This window comes from Sorex araneus, chromosome 6 (assembly GCF_027595985.1).
Source record: "Sorex araneus isolate mSorAra2 chromosome 6, mSorAra2.pri, whole genome shotgun sequence".
Lineage (NCBI taxonomy): Eukaryota > Metazoa > Chordata > Mammalia > Eulipotyphla > Soricidae > Sorex > Sorex araneus.
This window is the reverse complement of record NC_073307.1, coordinates 66,906,794-66,926,279: the sequence shown is the minus strand read 5'-3', so window position 1 is coordinate 66,926,279 and position 19,486 is coordinate 66,906,794. Positions and strand designations below refer to the sequence as shown.

The 19,486-nt window shown below is 40.3% G+C and overlaps 1 protein-coding gene across 1 annotated transcript in view; it reads right to left on the bottom strand.

Annotated features, from left to right (window-relative positions):
- The window catches only part of NELL2 (neural EGFL like 2), a 408,154-nt gene that overhangs the window by 103,534 nt on the left and 285,134 nt on the right, over positions 1-19,486 (bottom strand). The window contains exon 15 of the mRNA XM_055141861.1: positions 19,143-19,238. Coding sequence (XP_054997836.1) covers positions 19,143-19,238 — 96 coding nt within the window. The remainder of the gene's footprint in view (positions 1-19,142; positions 19,239-19,486) is intronic.

The following is a 19,486-nucleotide window of genomic DNA, read 5'->3' as shown; positions in this document are numbered from 1 at the left end:
CCCTCTCCCGCAGGTCTCCCAGCACAGAGGGCAGTGAACAGCCCTGCTGTGGCTTTGGTCATGGAGTGGTTTCTGTGATCAGCATGGACTGTTTTCTAATGAGCATTGCTGTGATCTTTAACAGAACTGAAGAGATTTTGTGGCTTAGTCCAAACAATTTTTTTTTTTAAAAACAAGCTCACTTTTATTTCCTCATATTATTTTGCTTCTAAGTAAAACACACTTGCAAAACTGGATATATCCCTGTGATTTTCACAGATGGGGGACTGTAAATTAGGTAAATTTTTCCTGGAAGATGTACTCTCACTTACCAAATGTTTAAATGTTCATACAAGTTGAATTTGAAGTTTTCCTTCTAAAAAACAGACCTATAGAATTGCTCTAATTCATCCTTAAATAAATATAAAATTACATAGCTACTCCTAATCATAATTAAATGAGACTAAGCTACTGTGATTATTACTGATAAACAAGCAGCTTAAAATAAGTTTAATAAAAATTTAAAATAATTAAATTAATATTATACTTTGTTGGATATTAATCCTAAGTGTTTTGGATTTCATCAGTTAATTTCCCCTTTTCCTCCCCCAGAGAAGCTTACAGTGCCCTTGTGAGCAGCCCTAATTCTCTGAGTTTGTCTTTAAGCTTTTCTTTGTGCTTCACCTTTCACTGCTACCTTCCCCACATTCCTCAAGTCAGTCTTAGTTACTTATAAGTAAAAATTTCTGGTGATTCTGAACTTCGTACTTGAAGTTAATTGCTTGCTTTTCTATTTCCCCTGTAACATTTTATATTTCACTATAGAGCGATGTTCTTTGCTTAAACACAGAAAGACTGTTAATGTGCTTCTAATATTTGAGAATTGATTGACTCTGAAATATATCTACTCCTGGGCATCCATCATAATTACTTGACTTGGACTTCAGTTGCCATAGTTCCTAAGACCCCATAAAGGTGGGCATCCCACCAAAGACTTTGAATGGACCATGTGTGAGAGGGAAAGCTACCCTGGCATCGAAATGGGACAGTCGGAAAAGCATAAAAGCACAGTCTTGATGCAAGCTGTTTAGACAAGAGACAGACCCCCATAGGGACAGATAAGCTGAACTGGCCTGAGGACCTAGTCTGGGATTTACGGTAGAAGACTTGGTTGCCTTCAGAACCCAGAAAACTAAGTTATGGAATCTATATTTCTTACCATGTTTATCCAAATAACTGCAAGTTTAATAAGAAGTAGACTTAATTATTTAATATGTACAGCTAAAGGGAAAGAGAAAAGTAATGTAGATATCCCCTGGGAAACAGAGTATCCCTGAGTTAATACCCCAAAAGAATGCCTCATACGAAATGCTTTCCCTCTGTGAATGATCACTCACACCTACGTGCAGAACTATGACTCAAACCCCATCAGAGATTCTGTAAGTATGCTCACAGCTCTGCATTAGATGGGTCATTTTGACCATCTTTTTGTTCCTCTGCTGGGGAGGCCAGGGAAGGCGGTTCTTGGCCACCAAATGCACCATTGCACACCCACACTTGGAACTCACGATACTTACAATGATTGCGTTTTATTTTATACATATTTTCATAGCCTGGTAGGGGGAATCATTTAAGATCTCTTTTCACAGTAACTGGTATAATTCATAGAATCAGAGTTCCATAGTCATAGAATGATAAGTTTTAAGGTAGAATAATAATTTACATTAGAATAATTCAAATGAAGCAAATAAAAGTTCTATTTAATAAGTTTAGATTTTCTAAAATTCATCAACTACTTGGAAGAAATCTCAAGAGCAAAATATCCTCTTGAGCTTCTGTTGGCTTTTAGGTGCTAGGTATGAGTCCCCTTGAAGAAAATCTGTCTACTGGTAAATTAGTAAAATTTTTTGATTCTAAAATAATGAACAGCACGTATGATTTTAAGAGTTGGCTAAATTTTGAATCCATTTACTTTGATTGCTTGATCCAGATGAAGTGGAAAGTGAAATATCTGAACACATCTGGCAGTGACTGATAAGAACCATGGCTGAGTTAGTTCCATGACGCCTTGTCCCTAGCCCCTGCCATATCCCAAGACATCAAGAAAATAGATCCCAAGATGTGCTTCACTGCTCAGACAGCTGAAGGGATGTCTCTTCCCTGCCTCATACATCAGAAGACTCTATGATTCTCAAGATGAGTTTCCAGTCCTGTAACCAAATCTCCTAGATGAGTCCCTCTTCAGGAGGACCTTTGGTACTATTTGGGTCAGTGAACACCAGAAGTAACAAGAAAGTATTATCTGATATAAATTATGCTTTCTGACTCTAGAAAAAAATGAATCTGACACTAATCATGTCATCATTTATAAGATTTATTTTGTCTTATTGTGGCTGGAATGATAGCACAGTGGGTAGGGCGTTTGCCTTGCACATGGACAATCCAGGTTTGATTCTTCATCCCTCTTGGACAGCCCGGCAAGCTATCGAGAGTGTCCTGTCCGCACGGAAGAGCCTGGCAAGCTCCTGGTGGCGTATTTGATATGCCAAAAACAGTAACAAGTCTCACAATGGAGACATTACTGGTGCCTGCTCAAGCAAATCGATGAACAAGAGGACAACAGTGCTACAGTGCACACTGCCTAAATCTACACAGTAATATTTACTTAACTTTCTGTTCTTAAACTTTTTTTTTCTTTTTTGGGTCACACCTGGCGATGCACAGGGGTTACTCCTGGCTCTGCACTCACGAATTACTCCTGGCGGCACTCAGGGGACCATATGGGATGCTGGGAGTCGAACCTGGGTCAGCTGCGTGTAAGGCAAACGCCCTACCGACTGTGCTATCACTCCATCCCCCTTAAACTTTTATTAATTAATTTTAATAGAACAATTTTATAGTCATGTATCATTTAGTATGTGTCAAGCATTGTACTTAGTGCATTACACGCAGTAGCTCTTCTAATACTCAGAAACACCCTTAAGAGGTACTATTTTCAACTCCTTTTCACAGAGGAGAAAATAGCAGATTAAGATGGAGTCGCTGGTGTCATGTAGAGCTCTGAGTGGTGTGGCTCAGGGAGGGAGTTCCAGCGTTCTAATTCTAACACTGCAACATTTGGTCACATAGACATTTGGGAACCTTATTCTGAGGACTAACCTTAAAAGGTAATCAGTTTTTGCTTAGTCTTCCAGTTCTATGGGGAGAGGGGGGGAAAGGCTGGTCACCAAAATACTCCTCTTGGAGCATTTAAATTCAAAGAGAAAAATTTTTTAAAAAAAAGCTTGCTTCAGGCAGTATTTTCAAGCCCCCCAAATTTTCAAGCAATGCTGACTAAAAGTGTATCATTTAAATTCAGTCTTAAGCACTTTTCATTAACAAAAGAAAACCATAGATTTTTCACCAGTTTAAGTTCTCACAGGAACTGTACATAGATCCATTCATAGGCCAGAAACTGTGAACTTCTGATAAACTAATCTTTATCTAGTGTGCTTTCCCCTCCGTGTACCTCAACTCTTTGGTCTCCTGTTTTAATTGATTTTATTGAACTACCCATTGTATCTGAGAGGGAAAAAGCTCTGCTTCCACTCCTTATGTATTCAGTTACACAACACTGCATAGGGCCAAGATCCTTAGCTTCAGAAGCTCAGGTTGAATAAACCAAGTTGTTTTTCAGTTATAGCAGCTATTTCATAAATTACTAAATTAATTTTCATGAAGCATTAACCTAAGCTCTGTTAAGAGTCTTATGACTTAAGCTTAATTAAAATAAGGAAATCTCAAGGAAGTATAATAAAATTGGCACACGCATGTTGTTGTAACGGGGAAGATGAAAAAAGTTAAATGACAGTGCATGAGTGGGGCAGTTGGGAATGTTTAAATTGAGAGCCTATTATATGCCTCCTTATATAAGGATCCTCCGTGAGCTGTATTACGGATTCACCACCAGGATCTCACCATTCTACAAAGAAGTGATCATCGACGTAAAGAGAGGGGTTTGGCAGGGTGACACCATTTCACTAAAACTCTTTAGTGCCACCCTCGAAAACGTCATGTGACAACTGGAATGGGAAGAAACGAAAGTGAAGAAACGAAAGGTCGGCAACTACTCCACCTCCGCTTCGCTGATGACATCGTTCTCATAACACTAAACATTAGCCAAGCGGCACAAACGCTGGCCGACTTCGACCGCGAGTGCACAAAGGTCAGACTGCAGCTGAATCTCACCAAAACAGTGACCATGAGAAACAGACTAGTTTCTGACATTCCTTTGCTCTCAGTGGAACGGACATCTCCGAATGCAGCAGCTATGTGTACCTGGGTCGAGAACTCAACCTGAGGAACAACTTTGTGCCAGAACTGTGCAGGAGGAAGAAAGCAGCGTGGAACGTCTTCAAGAGTATCAAAGAAGTGGTTAAGAGGACAAAGAACCTCCGGCTCTGGGCACATCTTTTTGACTCCTCCATACTTCCTGCACTAACATACGCCTCAGAGACCTGGGTCCTATGTAAACAGGATGAGAACGCTATTCCGGTCTCCCAAAGAGGATTCGAAAGAGCTATACTTGGAGTATCACATTTCACTCAAGTGAGAGAAGGAAACCAGAGTTCGACCTCTGTGACACCAAGGTGTCAAAAATCAGTTGGGCCGGACACGTAATTCGATTTAAAGACGACTGCTGGCCTAGAGCTGTCACTGACTGGATTTCACGGGATGTCAAAAAACCACGTGGCCGCCCGCCTACAACATGGTCTGGTCAGACTTCCTCGAGACCCTGAATGAACGGTTTGAGGCTCTTTGTGTTCCTGGAGTGACCAGACGCCATTGGGCTACACTAGCATTGGAGAGGGATGAATGGAGACGTTGCTGGTGCCCACTTGAACAAATTGATGATCAATGGATGACAAGTGATACAAGTGATTATATGCCTCCTAGGTAATATTGAACACATTACTTAATGTTGCTTAATTTAAGTAGGTACTGGTTTTAAAAATCATGAAAATATATCTGTCCCAAAGTGCCGTTATAATGACTGAGTTACTAAATGTAAAGCAATTTAGCACACTAGTTGAAATATGGCAAGGGGCAGCTAATGTGCTTTAAAATTTAAAAGATAGTTCAAAACTCACATTTTTAACATAACAGTAGAGGGTCTCAAATTACAATAGCATAAAAGGTCTTGGTTTAAAAAAAAATTTTGTGACTCTTTTCATATTGAAGATAATGCTCCTTCTTCCTCCCATAGCATTGGGAAAGGGTGGGGGTGGGGTACAGGATGGGAAGGTTTGACACTGAGAGCCCCAAGAGAAGACAAGGGTTCGGGAAAGGGAGGTCTGGAGAGTTGGGGTCGAAGACATCGCATAGCCAGTGAGGTGTCTGCCTTGCACATAGCCGGCCCGTAGTGAATCCCGAGCACACAAGATGGTTTCGGGCCCGCCAGGAGTGATGCTTGAGTGCAGAGCCAGGATTGACCCGTGAGCACAGTCAGGGGTAGTTGCTAAAGCTAACAAAGTAAAAGAGGTCGAGAGAGAGACGGGAAGGTGGCAGGCATCTTGCCTGGTTAGAGTTAACTCTGTGAAGGAATGGAACTATCAGACCAGAAGTCATAAAATATTGAGGGTCTCTTCAGGAAATAAAGAGATGATAAAACATGTAATTATTGCAAAATTATGGCAGAAGCTTAGACTTTATTAACTTACTGGAAAATCTGCAACAGCGTTTTCTACCCTATGGAAGAAATAGCAAAATGGGATTTCTGTTTAGTTTTAGTTTGTGTTTTCATTGCGTTGTTACCCTTTTGCCCTGCATTATTCCCGACATGTTAAACTGTAACACTCTCTTTGCACGGTGTTGTTTTGAAAATGAAGGGAAGGGAAGGAGATGGGCAGCTCATCGTGCCTAGGTGACTCCAATAAGAAAAGGAGATATTCAGGATCCGGGTAGCCAACGAGAGTCGGGCTACAGAGAGAGTAACACAAATGGTCAAGTGGAAAGAGACAATAATTTTGGAATCAAAAAGTTAAAGCCATGGAAAGGCTGAACTCCACTTCGGAGGGAGCGTGTTAAGGAAAGAACTGAGACGAGCCGTACATAAGTGAACAGACACATTAAGAAGACAGAAAGAGGGGAAAAGGTAAAAATAAATAAAAGAGACAGTCAGAGAGGGGCCATGCTTGCCTTGCCCCAGGCTGACCAGGGTTCGCTCCCTGGCAGCCCACAGGGTCCCTTGAACCTGCCAGGAATGATGCCTGAGAGCAGGCCAGGAGGAAGCCCTGAGTACTGCCAGTTGTGATCACCCACCCCTCTCCCCAACCTCCATCCCCACGTTCTAGGAGTTATTCCAGTGGAAGAGGGAAGTCTAACAAACGAGCACAAGTGTCACTGTAGCACTGTCATCCCATTGCTCACCCATTTGCTCGAGCGGGCACCAGTAATGTTTCCAAGTGAGACTTGTTACTGTTTTTGGCATATTGAATATTCCACAGGGAGCTTGCCAGGCTCTGCCGTGTGGGCGGGGTACTCTCGGTAGCTTGCTGGGCTCTTCGAGAGGGACAGAGGAATCGAACCCGGGTCGGCCCCGTTCAAGGCAAATGCCCTAAGTGCTGTGCTATTGCTCCAGCCCAAGAGCACAAGTATAAGATGCTTTTCTGTTTGGGGTTTGGGGGTGATGCCCACAGACGGAGGATAAGGGATCCATGAGGTCTAAGCATTGGTGCTGCAGCGTGTGAAGCATGCACTGCAACCCTTGGCCTCTCTTTGGGATCCTCCTATACCTTTTGGTGTTGTTGGGGTATTTTTTTGGGGGGGTCACACCTGGCGATACATGATGCACAGGGGTTACTCCTGGCTCTGCACTCAGGAATTACCCCTGGAAGTTCTCAGGAGACCATATGGGATGCTGGGGATTGAACCCAGGTCAGCCGCATGTAAGGCAAACGCCCTCCCCGCTGTGCTATGGCTCCAGCCCCCCTACTATACTTCTTGAAAACAAATGTCTCCTTTCCCTTTGTCTCTTAATTACAGCCCCTAAATAAACTTGGAAATAAAGAACTGATCTCAGATAATAGACTATGAATAAACGAGTAATCTTATTTATGAATCCAGAGAAATTAATGTTTTCTTAATTCTTCCCTAAAATTAGTTAATTCTAATACATTTTATTTTAAATATTACTAAATCTTGTCCCTTATTGAGTGTAGGGTACAACACAGTATGTCTGTAACAGATTTGGAAACATTTGACTTGTAATTAAGTTTAATGATTTATTATGAGTCACCTACCCATCACCCACTGGACAAAAGTTCTGACATCCTGTAATATATAACTTACACTTGACTGCTCTCTATTTGAAACTGATTATAGGTCTCAGTGTTCTAATTAACTCAGTTTTGTTATAAATAATTAAGACCAGGATGATAATGAATAATTGTCATGTTAATAGAGGCCATTAGATAGGTTTTCAAGTAAAAACAAAACCCACAGAACTTACAGTCAACTGATTTTATGCTCTTTGAGTTAGATTTTTTGTTAGGGGGTATCCCCCAGATATTCCCAGAGACTACTATGACTCTGCTCAGGGGTCACGCCTGGCAGTGGTCTGAAGACGGTCTAACAATGGGGGCCACATTCAAGGCAAGTGCCTAAACCCTGAAACTGTATCTCTATTCTGAATTAAACATTTTTTAAAAGGAGAACATGGGGGGGCTGGAGCAATAGCACAGCGGGTAGGGCGTTTGCCTTGCACGCGGCCGACCCGGGTTCAATTCCCAGCATCCCATATGGTCCCCTGAGCACCGCCAGGAGTAATTCCTGAGTGCAGAGCCAGGAGTAACCCCTGTGCATCGCCAGGTGTGACCCAAAAAGAAAAAAAAAAAAAAAAAGGAGAACATGGGGTAAAATAAACTCAGCTTTATATAAAAAAGGACAAAGGCAAATTTAAGACTGAAGGTGAGTCTTTTAAAATATGAAGAAAGCAAACATGCTTTAGTGAGTGAACTATGTTTAAAAAGCACCTCAGGAAAATGAAAAAGTATCTAAGAGTGACAAGCAAGACTTCCATGTCTTAAAAGAAAAAGACTTAAAATATCTGATAATTCTTTTAACTTGATTTGTGAAGGCTTTTGATTAAACAAGAGGTTCCAGTTCACTCTTTTTTCTGCCTTCTAATTATCTTCAGACACAGTTATTGGGAAAATTGGCAATAAGAACTTGGTCTGACACTTCAGACTATACTTTTCACACATTTAATCAGCAATTTGTTTGCCTCTGAGGTTCTATCAGTAGGAGTTTATCATGAAGCTTTCCCCTGTAAATTACAGCTGCTGAGATTACAGTTCTAGAATTCTCTCCAACTGGGCAAAGTTTCTTCTGGGGTTACTAGACAAAATTAGACGTTAACAACCACTTAAAATATATAATTATTATTTCTGTGCCCACCTGTTTTTTCCTGTCACTTCCTGTACGGTCAGCAAAACACACTTTTAAGTAGAATAACTGCACTTATTGCACTTCAATTCACATGCCACTTTGTATTTTGTGTGCACAGGAACTAATAAATGTTTAATTGAGATCATTTGTTACATTTGTTCCACAAAGTTGCTGTCCTTTCAAAAGCCTTTAATCACCTTCAGCTGTAATGAAAACAAATACTAGAGCAGAAAGAGCACAGATTCTTTTAATTCATCTGCTATGTACATGATTCCTTATTTCTCAGTTACTGGTAATAATAATTTCATATAGTTATTATGTAAAATATCAAAATAATAACTAACATTCACTTAGTCAACACTGTATTATGGTGTGTTAAACAATGCAATACTAACAGTGTAGTAAAATGGGCAGCACTGTAGCACTGTCCTCCCTTTGTTCAATTTGCTGAGTGGGCACCAGTAACATTTCCATTGTGAGACTTGTTACTGTTTTTGGCATATCCAATACACCACAGGGAGCTTGCCAGGCTCTACCGTGCGGGCGGGATACTCTAGGTAGCTTGCTGGGCTCTCCGAGAGGGACGGAGGAATCGAACCCGGGTTGGTCGCATGCAAGCAAACGCCCTACCTGCTGTGCTATCGCTCCAGCCCCCACACAATGATGCTGTCCCTTTTTAAAAAGGACCACGCCCAACAGTGCTCGGGGCTACTCAGTGTCCGGGACTGCTGAGGGAGGTGCTCAGGGGACCTGCAGTGGTGGGGATCAAGCCCAGCAGCCCACATACAAAGCATGTGGCCCTTTGAGCCAGGTACTCACATTTCCATCTGAAGAGCTGAAGAAACTGAGGCTCTAGTTAGAAATTTCCAGGCAATTGGAGCTGGAGAGACAGACAGCGGGGAGGGTGCTTGCCATGCACACAGATGACTGGGGTTTGATCCCCGGCACCCCCAGGGGGTCCCCTGAGGTATTATTATTATGATGATGATTATTATTATTATATTTACATTTTAAGACAAGAAAACAGAGACACAGAAACTTGCCTACCGGCCACGTAGGCAGTCAGTTCCAAACCTGAATTTATAGTCAGTGACACATGTCCCCAGCCTTAGTCATCAGGCCTCTTTATCATTAGCACAAGGACACCTGGTTGAGTAGTTAAGGCATCTACTGTTATGCAAAATTATAGCAAGAAAGTTCTTTGATAAATTCACTAAGATGATTTAGACCCAGTGTAAACTCCTATGGGTCCTAAGTGTTTCTAATATTTAGTCATCTAGACTCTTGAATAAGCAGGAGTCCTACCCACTTTCGTATAATTCATGTTGTTAGACCATCTGATAGACCATCAAAAAACTCAACTAAATATGAATAACTTTGTACTTCCTGGTACTTAATACTCAGCATTTTCATTCTCTCTTGAGAGCACTATTTCCTCTATTTCTCTCCCTCCCTCCTCTTCCTCAATACCTCCAATACCTGTTTGTTTGTTTGTTTGTTTGTTTACTTCACTGCTTTCCTCCTGAAAATTTTTTCTGAGAGAAAGGCGAAGGACCCAAAAGGCCATTGATAAGGGCTGACTTTCCTTTCCTGCCAAGAGCTATTTCTCTGTGCAGCTTGAGTTCCTGGCTCCCTGAGAAATGAGGGGGCGGGACTCACTCCCATGAGGCACAGCGCTAGTGTAGGTCAGGCGCAGCAAAAGAGTTATTTAAGAAAGTATTTTTAAGAAGTTATTTAAGAGAGCAGAGAGAGAAAAAATGAGAGAACCCCATGAAGTCAAAGAAGGGAATGACGTACCCTTAGTGGGAAGAGGATGATTCCAGAGTGAAGTACATGTGTAAAGGGAAAACATTATGAAGCTTCTTATGCAGATAAGAAAACACGTGGTCTCTGTTTAGTATTACAGACTCTGGTTGTCTGCTCTCGTAGGAGGCCAGCATCTCCTTCAGGCTGCTGCCATTTAGGAGTACTGAGTCTTTATTCCCCCGTGCAATCACCGTCAACTTTCATATCATCTGGGCTGGGACTGAGTAACTCTTCTCAGATTATATCTTTCTTTTACAACTTTCCACACCTCATTGCCAATGGGATTCCTTACCTGTCTGCTTCAGGAAACACAAACACACAAAATAGCACAGAAAATTAGGAGAGAATCTAACTGTTACTTTTATAGGAGAAGGGAGAGAGCAAACATTTGCCCTTGAGTTTTGAGGTCCCAATTTTTCCCAACTGTATGGTATACAATTGGGCAAAGAGTTATAAAATATTGATTGCAAATAAAAATTTTAAAAAGAAATATTAATTATAATATCTGCAGCATTCCTGTAAAAACACATAAAAAACCGTATCGTATGGAAAAGACCTCAGGTTTCACAGATGATATTTCAATTAAGATCAGTTGTTAAACATACAAAGCAAAGAAATATATACTCCGCCATAAGCACATAATAAAAGAAATATTTCAGATTTTGATTTTCTGATATAGCAATATGACAAACATAATTTTAAATGTACATTTAAAAATTTAAGGGTATTAAAGAAATAAGAGCATAAAAATAGTATTAATTAAAAAATCAAAAGCATTTATAAAGAGAACTCCAAGAAAATGAAAAAGTTATAGAAGTTTTAAAAAAATTCAATAGATAAGCTAAAGAAAGAATTACTCAAAGCTATCGTGACAACTGATAGACTGGAGTATAAATGTGAAGATATTAAAAATGGTACAGCACTGATAGAGACTGAAAATAGAAAATAAAGTTGAAAACTAAAAAGTAAAGGCCAACATATGAAGCCCAATAGGAGGTCCATATGGACAAAGGTAGAGAGCAGCAATATTAAAAGATTTAAAGACTGAATGTCAAAAAAATGAAGCTTTCCAAAATTAATGGAAGGGGTGACACTTCAGATTGAATTTCTTAAGAATCCCCAAGCAAAATAAATAAGAATAAATTAATGCTAATATGATGCACAGAAAGTACAAAGCTTAAGATAAAAGCAGACTGTAAAGGTTATCAGACCAGAGTATTTTTAAATGAATTGCAACTGGCCGGCAGACTCCTAAGCAGAGACCTGAGATCCTCAAAAAGCACAGGAGTGTTTCCTTCAGAGTGCTGAAAGAAAACTACTAGAATTGAGGATGGCATTTAACCACTTCAAGGGCCTAGGAGACACCACAGGGTAGGGCATTTCCTGCATGCAGCCAACGCCCTTCCAGCCGAGCACTCCGCACTCTGGGCATGGTGCCCAGCCTTCTAGAGTTCCTCCTGGCACAGTCAGACATGGGCCCCAGCAAACAAAAGTTGCTTCTATCACAACACTGTAAGTCTGTCATCGATATATATTCTGAGTCTGTCGTAGATATATGTACTATAAGAGAGTACTGGAGTATGCTCTTCAGGAAGAAGAAAAGTAAGCACAGAGTAGATGTAACAGAGAAGTAAAAACGATTTTAATAAAAATGTATCATGCACACACATACATTCCTTATATTTTGAATGAGATGACACCAAGTCCCGGAAAGCTGTTTATGTTCTTCTCTTTCTCGTATCTCTACCAGATATCTTATCTCTTCCTCTCCTATCATACCTCTGATAAAAGTTCAATTGTTTATATACATAAAATGTACTTACACTTTATGCATGAAAAAATTGCAGGACATCCCCAGTTATAATATGGGAGTGCCCACTGGAAAGAAAGATTTTACCCCCACAGATGTACTGACATTCTTATTAGCAACTACCACAGAGTTACAGATTACATTTTCTATTTGCAGTAGGTGGACTGGAGCAATAGCACAGCGGGTAGGGCATTTGCCTTGCACGCAGCGGACCTGGGTTCTACTCCTCCATCCCTCTCAGAGAGCCCAACAAGCCTCCAAGAGTATCCCGCCCACAGGCAGAGCCTGGCAAGCTCCCCGTGGCGTATTCGATATGCCAAAAACAGTAGCAAGAGGTCCCACAATGAGACATTACTGGTGCCCGCTCGAGCAAATTGATGAGCTACGGGACAACAGTGCTCCAGTGCTGCCTAAGTAGGTGCCCTGAGACTGACTTTAATGACTTCACAGATCAAACTGTGAAGGGGAAAAAAGCAATTTGGGGGACGTATACAAAAGAAATTCCCTTTTGATTGCTTGTGTTTTGGTCTTTGGTATGTTCTCTGCGCTCAGGGATTACCCCTAATGGGTTTAGGGGACCATAGGAGGTGCTGGGATAATCCGGTCTGCCACTGCGCGACAAGTACTCTACCCACTGAACTCTCCACATTCTATTCTTTGTCATTTCTGAAAAAAAAAAAAAAATGGTGTGGGTCAGGGACAAGCTTGGTGGTGCCGAGGGACCACTCCGCGCTCAGCGCTCAGGGGCGATTCAGGGGGTGCTGGAGACCCAGGAGCCGAGCCGAGGACTGGCTGGGGCTCAGCGGCATGCAGGCGTCTGCGCCCCTGTGCGCTCTCTGGCCTCTGGCCTTCCACTTCATTGATCTCGGGATTGAGGCGGGTCCTATGGACTGTGCGCAGGGCCGAGTCCCGGCTCTGGCTCACGCGTCACCGCTGGCGGGGCCCAGGGAGTGTCCACAGGGCCTGAGAGCTGCCGGCCGGCGGTACGGAGCAGGGGCCGAGCAGGGGCCGCGCAGGGGCCGAGCAGGTGTGGCTCCCCGCCCTCCTGCGCGCTTGGGGTTAGTGCGATGTCATGCACTGTCTTTAGAGATAGCCACAAAATAGCGCTCTTTGCTTTGAAAATAAAATGAAATGAGAATTTAAAAGGCAATTTTGTTTTATTCTGAATAAAAATGAGGGATAAGGAATACTAAAAGAGTGTTTTTTAAAGAAAAGCAAAGATCCTTTTCGCTCAAATCACTTCCTTTTCTAGGTTTCCCTTGAACCTTAACAATGATTTTTTCCCCTTTTAGCAATTCCACGTGTCCTCATTTCCCATGTTAATTAGATAGGGCAGAGCTGACAATAAAAGAATAAAAAATTTTCCCCATCATAGTTGTTATGTATTATACATGACTAATACATGGAAAAAGTAAGAAAGGTTTTTTCCAATTAACCTGAGGACTTGGACGAATGACTTTGAAATTTTACATTAAAAACTTTTAAATACATTTTTAATAGTACAAAGACAGATTTCCATGAAACATTAATTTTTAAAATTTGCATTATAACTAATATAAAGCAACTGTGAGTAAATGTATAGAATGCAAACTGCCAAATTAAATATTATAAACCATTAACATCTACCAAAAATCTGTGATTTGCAAATGGAATAAAACTTTATAAATTTTATAAATTTATAAATTAACCAAGAACTCTTGAATCATTTTGTATCCTTATCTTGTAAAATCCAAGGGTATGGCCCAGCTACCTCAAGGTCAACTAAAGATTCAAATAATATAATTCTGTATATAAGTTTTGCTTAAAATGTATAGTATACTCACATTAATTTTATTTTCCTGAGTACCAACCATATACCTGACATAGGGCTGTGTATCTGACATACTTTCTTTTAATACCCAGAACAAACTTACAATGTAGAAATTACTGTCATTCTCATTTTAAATAGGTGAAAATTAAGTATTATAATTAGGTGCCAGAGAGATATCTTAAGGTGAAGTATCCAGATGACTGGAACAGCTGGTGTTGGCAGGGAGCTGGTGAGAAAAAACTGTTATTCATCCTCGGTGGGAAAGCTATCTGGTCAGCCTCTCTGGGATGTAGTGTGGAGACTGCTCGAAAACAACCAACCAAAAAGAGTAGAGCTCCTATATGACAAGTAACTCCACTTCTTGGCATTGGTCCCCCCCACCCAACACACACACACAAAACAAAAACATTAGGAGCTGGAGCAATAGCACAGGGGGTAGGGCGTTGTTTGCCTTGCACGCCGACCTGGTTTGATTCCCAGCATCCCGTATAGTCCCCCGAGCACCGCCAGGAGTGATTCCTGAGTGCAGACCAGAAGTAACCCCTGTGCATCGCTGGGTGTGACCCAAAAAGCAACAAACAAACAAACAAAAACATTGAATCAAAAAAGATTTGTGCCCAGATTCAAGAAAACTGAACAGATGAGCTTCACCTGTGTAATGTGCCCGCTAAGGTGCCAGATGCAGCGTGGGAACACTGGTGGAGGGACGCGGACACCCGTGCTGGGATTGGCGTTGCAATATTATGTGCCAAAAACTTAACTATCAATAACATTTTAAAGCTTTAAATAAATTTTTTAACGGAATTTTAAGTTAAAAAAAAATGTGCCCACCTGTGTTGATTGCAGCTTAGTACAATAGCCAGGAAATAGAAACAATCAAAATGTTCAATATTAGGGGACTGGAGCGATTGCAAGGCAATGTGGCCGACCCAGGTTCGATTCCCACCATCCCATATGGTCCCCTGAGCACCACCAGGAGTAATTCCTGAGTGCAAAGCCAGGAGTAACCCCTGTACATCACCAGGTGTGACCCAAAAAGCCAAAAAAAATGTTCAACGACAGATAATGTATAATCAGGCTGTGAATATATATATATATATATATATATATACATAATAGAATGCTATGAAGTCTTGCAATTTAGCTTTCCCTTTAGATAGCAACTTTTTTCCAGTTGTAAACATTTATATTTGATTTTACTCAGCAGTTACTTGTAGGAAGCTGTCAAAAATTTTAGAGTTACACTTAAAATTAAGACTGAAAGATCTTTTTGGTATATTGAAACAGCTTTGAATAGTAATTATATCACCAGACACATGTTTGCTAGATTTAGCAATTGTGTAATAAATACATTTCAATAGAGACGGAAATTATAAACCTCAGTAGACAGATTTCTAACGCATTTTGTTATCCAAGAAATAATTACCCTGCGAACTTAAATGCCTGATGGAATAGTTACTATAGGAGAGATAGTACAGGGGTTAACTTGGCTTGCAAATAGCAAATCCTGGTTTGATTCACTGCACTGTGTAAGGATCCTGTGCACATCCAAGTATTCCTGAGGACAGCCCTGACCAGAGCCAGATGTGACCCCACACACACAAAATTCACATGCGGGTCTTTTTATAGTCATTCTTTATTTCTTTATGTTGATCTTGGGACCACAACTAGCAGTGCTAAGGGCTCCCTCTGGCTCTGGGCAGAGGGATGAGGATGGCGGTGCTCGGGGACCAGCGTGGTGCCAGGGATGGAGCCAGCAGCTGCACTAAGGCAGGTGATCTCCCTCTGTGCCATCTCTCAGGGTCCGGACACAGGAACTTTTAAATGGCCATGAAAATTTTGTTACTCCACGTGCCGGCCGAGAAGAGGAAATATTCCTCTTTCCCGGTGGTTTCCCATTTTCAGGGAGAACCTCGGCGTGGCATCCACCATACTATGAGGCGTGGGAAGGGGGATGAGGGAGAAAAAAGGAAAAGGAAAAAGGGGAAAAATAAAGTTATGTACTTGGAGCAGTGGGGCTACATATCTCTTCATTCCCAGCAATGGAAAACTAATTGTCAAATGCTTCCTTGGTAGCAGGGCTGTCTTTCTTGGGGGGAAACTCCAACAACAATAGTGAGTTTTGTGTTGAAATATGGAATGTAATCAAGGTAAAGAGAAAATGAAGTGAAATTCATTAGTTATACAGCTGGGGGTGAAGGGGCGGGGGCAGGGGGTATACTGGGGTTTTTTTGGTGGTGGAATATGGGCACTGGTGAAGGGATGGGTGTTTGAATATTGTATAACTGAGGCATAAGCCTGAGATCTTTGTAACTTTCCACATGGTGATTCAAAAATAAAGGTATACACATAGTCTCTGTGAAATGCATAAATGTGTTCATCAATTTTACTAGGAAACACAATACTGAAGCAGTCTGAGTAAATCAGGAGGAAGGGGATGAGATCTTATCACCAAAAATGACAAGGGTTAGTAAACGTAAGACACATTAAGAATGTTTTTCAAAGAATTATCAATTTTTTTTTAAATTCTCAGTGATTTCATCATGAGAACGCAAGAGACACAGGAGGTAAGGCCCTGCCAAGGGATGACCCTGGTTTAATTACTGGCACTCTCTGCAGTCACTCCTGAGCTCACACCCAGGAATAAGTAAGTTTATGCTACCTGCTTTAATTTCTTTATAGCACTAATTGTTCCTTGGAATTATTATATAGATTCTTTTTCTTAGTTATAGTCTCTTTATCCCACTAGGCTATAATTTTTGTACAAACTTAGAGTCACAGTTTTATTCATTTCGATATCCTGTTTCTAGATCAGCTTACACAGTGTTATAATAAATATTTTTGCATGGGTGGATTAGAAAATTATTTTCTGTACCTTCTCAACTAAAGTTATATTTTTTAAAGGGTACAGTCTTATTTTGAACTATGCCAACACAAGTGATGGTGTTGGGAGGTAAAGGTTTAGAGTATATGTAACCTGGAGCAGAATTGGGGTCAAACACTTTATGACAAGTGTTTATTACTACATTTTCTCTAATAGGAGCCATGAATGCCCTGTTAACCAACTAGTAAAAATACAGTCTTGGACCAACGTGTTTGAGAAGGAAAAGGTAAACTGAGACCCAGTGGTGAGGGCACCAACTTTATCCAAAGGAAAGTAACTAGTTTCCATGATCTGGAATTAAAAAGGTTATTTTTTAGGTTAAAACATAACAACTTGTAAATATAAGAATTTACTCTCTGTGGGACACCTCAAGATCTCCTTGAATAAAACTCTATTCTTTATCATTAGAGTGACTGTAAGCAAAAACTTAAAAAAAAAAAAACCTAATATTAGTAAAAACAAAAAATCTAGGTTTGAGAGTAAACCAGGAACTTGCATTCAGCATTTGTTCTACTTTAGGAAAAAAAAATCATTTGGAACCTAGAATACTTTGTAAATGGAGAAAAAGAGCTGTGAAGAGCAAAGAGATTACGAAAAAGTTACATGACTTGCCCAAGATTGCACAGATTTTGAGTTTGCCCTCAAAGTCCTTGGCTGCTATGACTACTTAGAGTTGGATTGGGACTATCTTCTTAAACATGAAAGTTCAAGAATAATTAAATAGAAAAGGCTAAGTATTCTAGTGAGTTATTTTAAGTCCAGTCTTAAATTTTACATTACTAAGATTAATCTTATGCCATTCCATATTTTAACTATCTCAATATAATTATTTTCTGAGAGAAGAATGAAATGCTGGATTTAACATGACCATTATTCAAACTAGATATTGGGACAGCCTTTATTTAGAAATTCCACATCATTAAAAGACCCCGAAAAAGTCTTTCAGTATCCATACTGCAGAGGAACAGCACAAAAGTTCAGGAAGTAGTCACCAGAGGTACTGGCAGAATGGAGGTCTTCGTGTACCTGAATCTACTTGGTCTGGGGTATTCTGGGGGAGATCCTGGGGTAGAAAACTGGAGAACCATTGCAGTGAAGACACCTGATTTTTATTTTTATTCAGTAATTTCTATAATAGCTAGCTACCAGAAATCCATACTTTGGAGGTATATGGATAGGATTAAATCCAGGGCTTTATATATGCTCTCCACCACTTAGCTACATCTCTGGTATACGGAAAGTTTAATTTTAAATAAGTTAATAAGTTCTCTGGGAAAATAAAATGTATAATAAGCTTGGGAATTTTGAATTTGAAAAATACTCCCTTGAAGAAAGAGTCTCCACACATCATAGTTACGCATTTTCTATTGAAGACTTTTGAAAACAATCATCGGAATTTGAGAAACATCACTTGTAGAAACTGATGACCTAGTGATGACCTTTTGTAAGCATACATACTTTTATGCAGAGTAGATATAGTAATCTATATTTAATACAATTTTCACTTCCAACGTGGATAGAAACATTTATAATTCTCATTCTGAGCAGTGTTTTATTAAATCAGAATGGAGGTAGAACATGCTACCTCCAAACAACAACAACAAAAGCAACACTATGCAAGATAATCAGACTTCCTCAGGTTGCATTCCACTGGATGTCGCTGAACTACAAGCAACGTAACTTAAACTGACATGATTTTAACTAGGAGATAACGTTCAAAACACCATTCCACAGAAAGGCTTCAGTTAACAGAACAGTTTATTCTGAATTATAAACTATACAGGAACAATGCGTTTCTGGGAGGGATCACCCCCAGTGATTCTCAGGGCTCAAGGGACTGTAGGAGATGCTGGGGGTCGAATCAGCATCAGTGACATAGAAGGTCAGAACCCTACTGCTGTACGATCTCCCAGCCTCCCAAGGAATACATTTCAATCATTTAATCATCTAGTATTTGGAAGAAGAATACTTAAGGAATTGAAAACTTTAAATATTATAAAATAAATATCAATAAATAAATATTGAATTAAGCAAATAGAAAGCTATTAACAATCCATAAGTGTGGATGCAGGAGGTGGTATGCCTCTGTGAGTTTGCCACTAACCTGAACTCTATCCTTCACCTTAGATGGGTCTCAGGGTACAATGGAGTCCAAGGTCTAGTATAAATTGTGAAGTCATGACATCCTAGGCAATCCTAAACACACTTCTGAAAACAGTTCTACACGCTTCAGAAGAGCGGCACAATCTTCTTGGTGGCTTTTGGGGAAAGCCCAGTGAACACGTGTCACAGATGCTTCCCACACCTGCCGCCAGCCTCTCGCTACTCACAGCCCCACTTTAAAGCTGGAGCATTCTTTTTCTCATGAGTTTCTTTATACATTGATGTAAAATCTACTTTTTTCTGAGACAGAATGATTTTCTTACCTGTTTCACAGCTGGGCCCCGTGAAGCCCTGCGGGCAGGCGCACACGTTCGCAGCAATGCAAGCTCCCCCGTTCCGACAGCCATCCTTGCAAAATGCTGAAATAATTGAGATGTGTGATTTCAGTACTTCAGAAACTAGGAGTTCAAGATATTTTTTCTGTATTCTTGGAGATATAGATACAAAATTATAAGTAGTATTTTAATTTCTTATTCACAAATCTTATTCACATAACATATTCAGATAAATAGTATTCAGATATAAAAATATTTAAATATTTTTTAAAGAGTCCTACTTTCAATACTGAAGCATTATTTCACTATTTCATTATTTTATGTATATAATA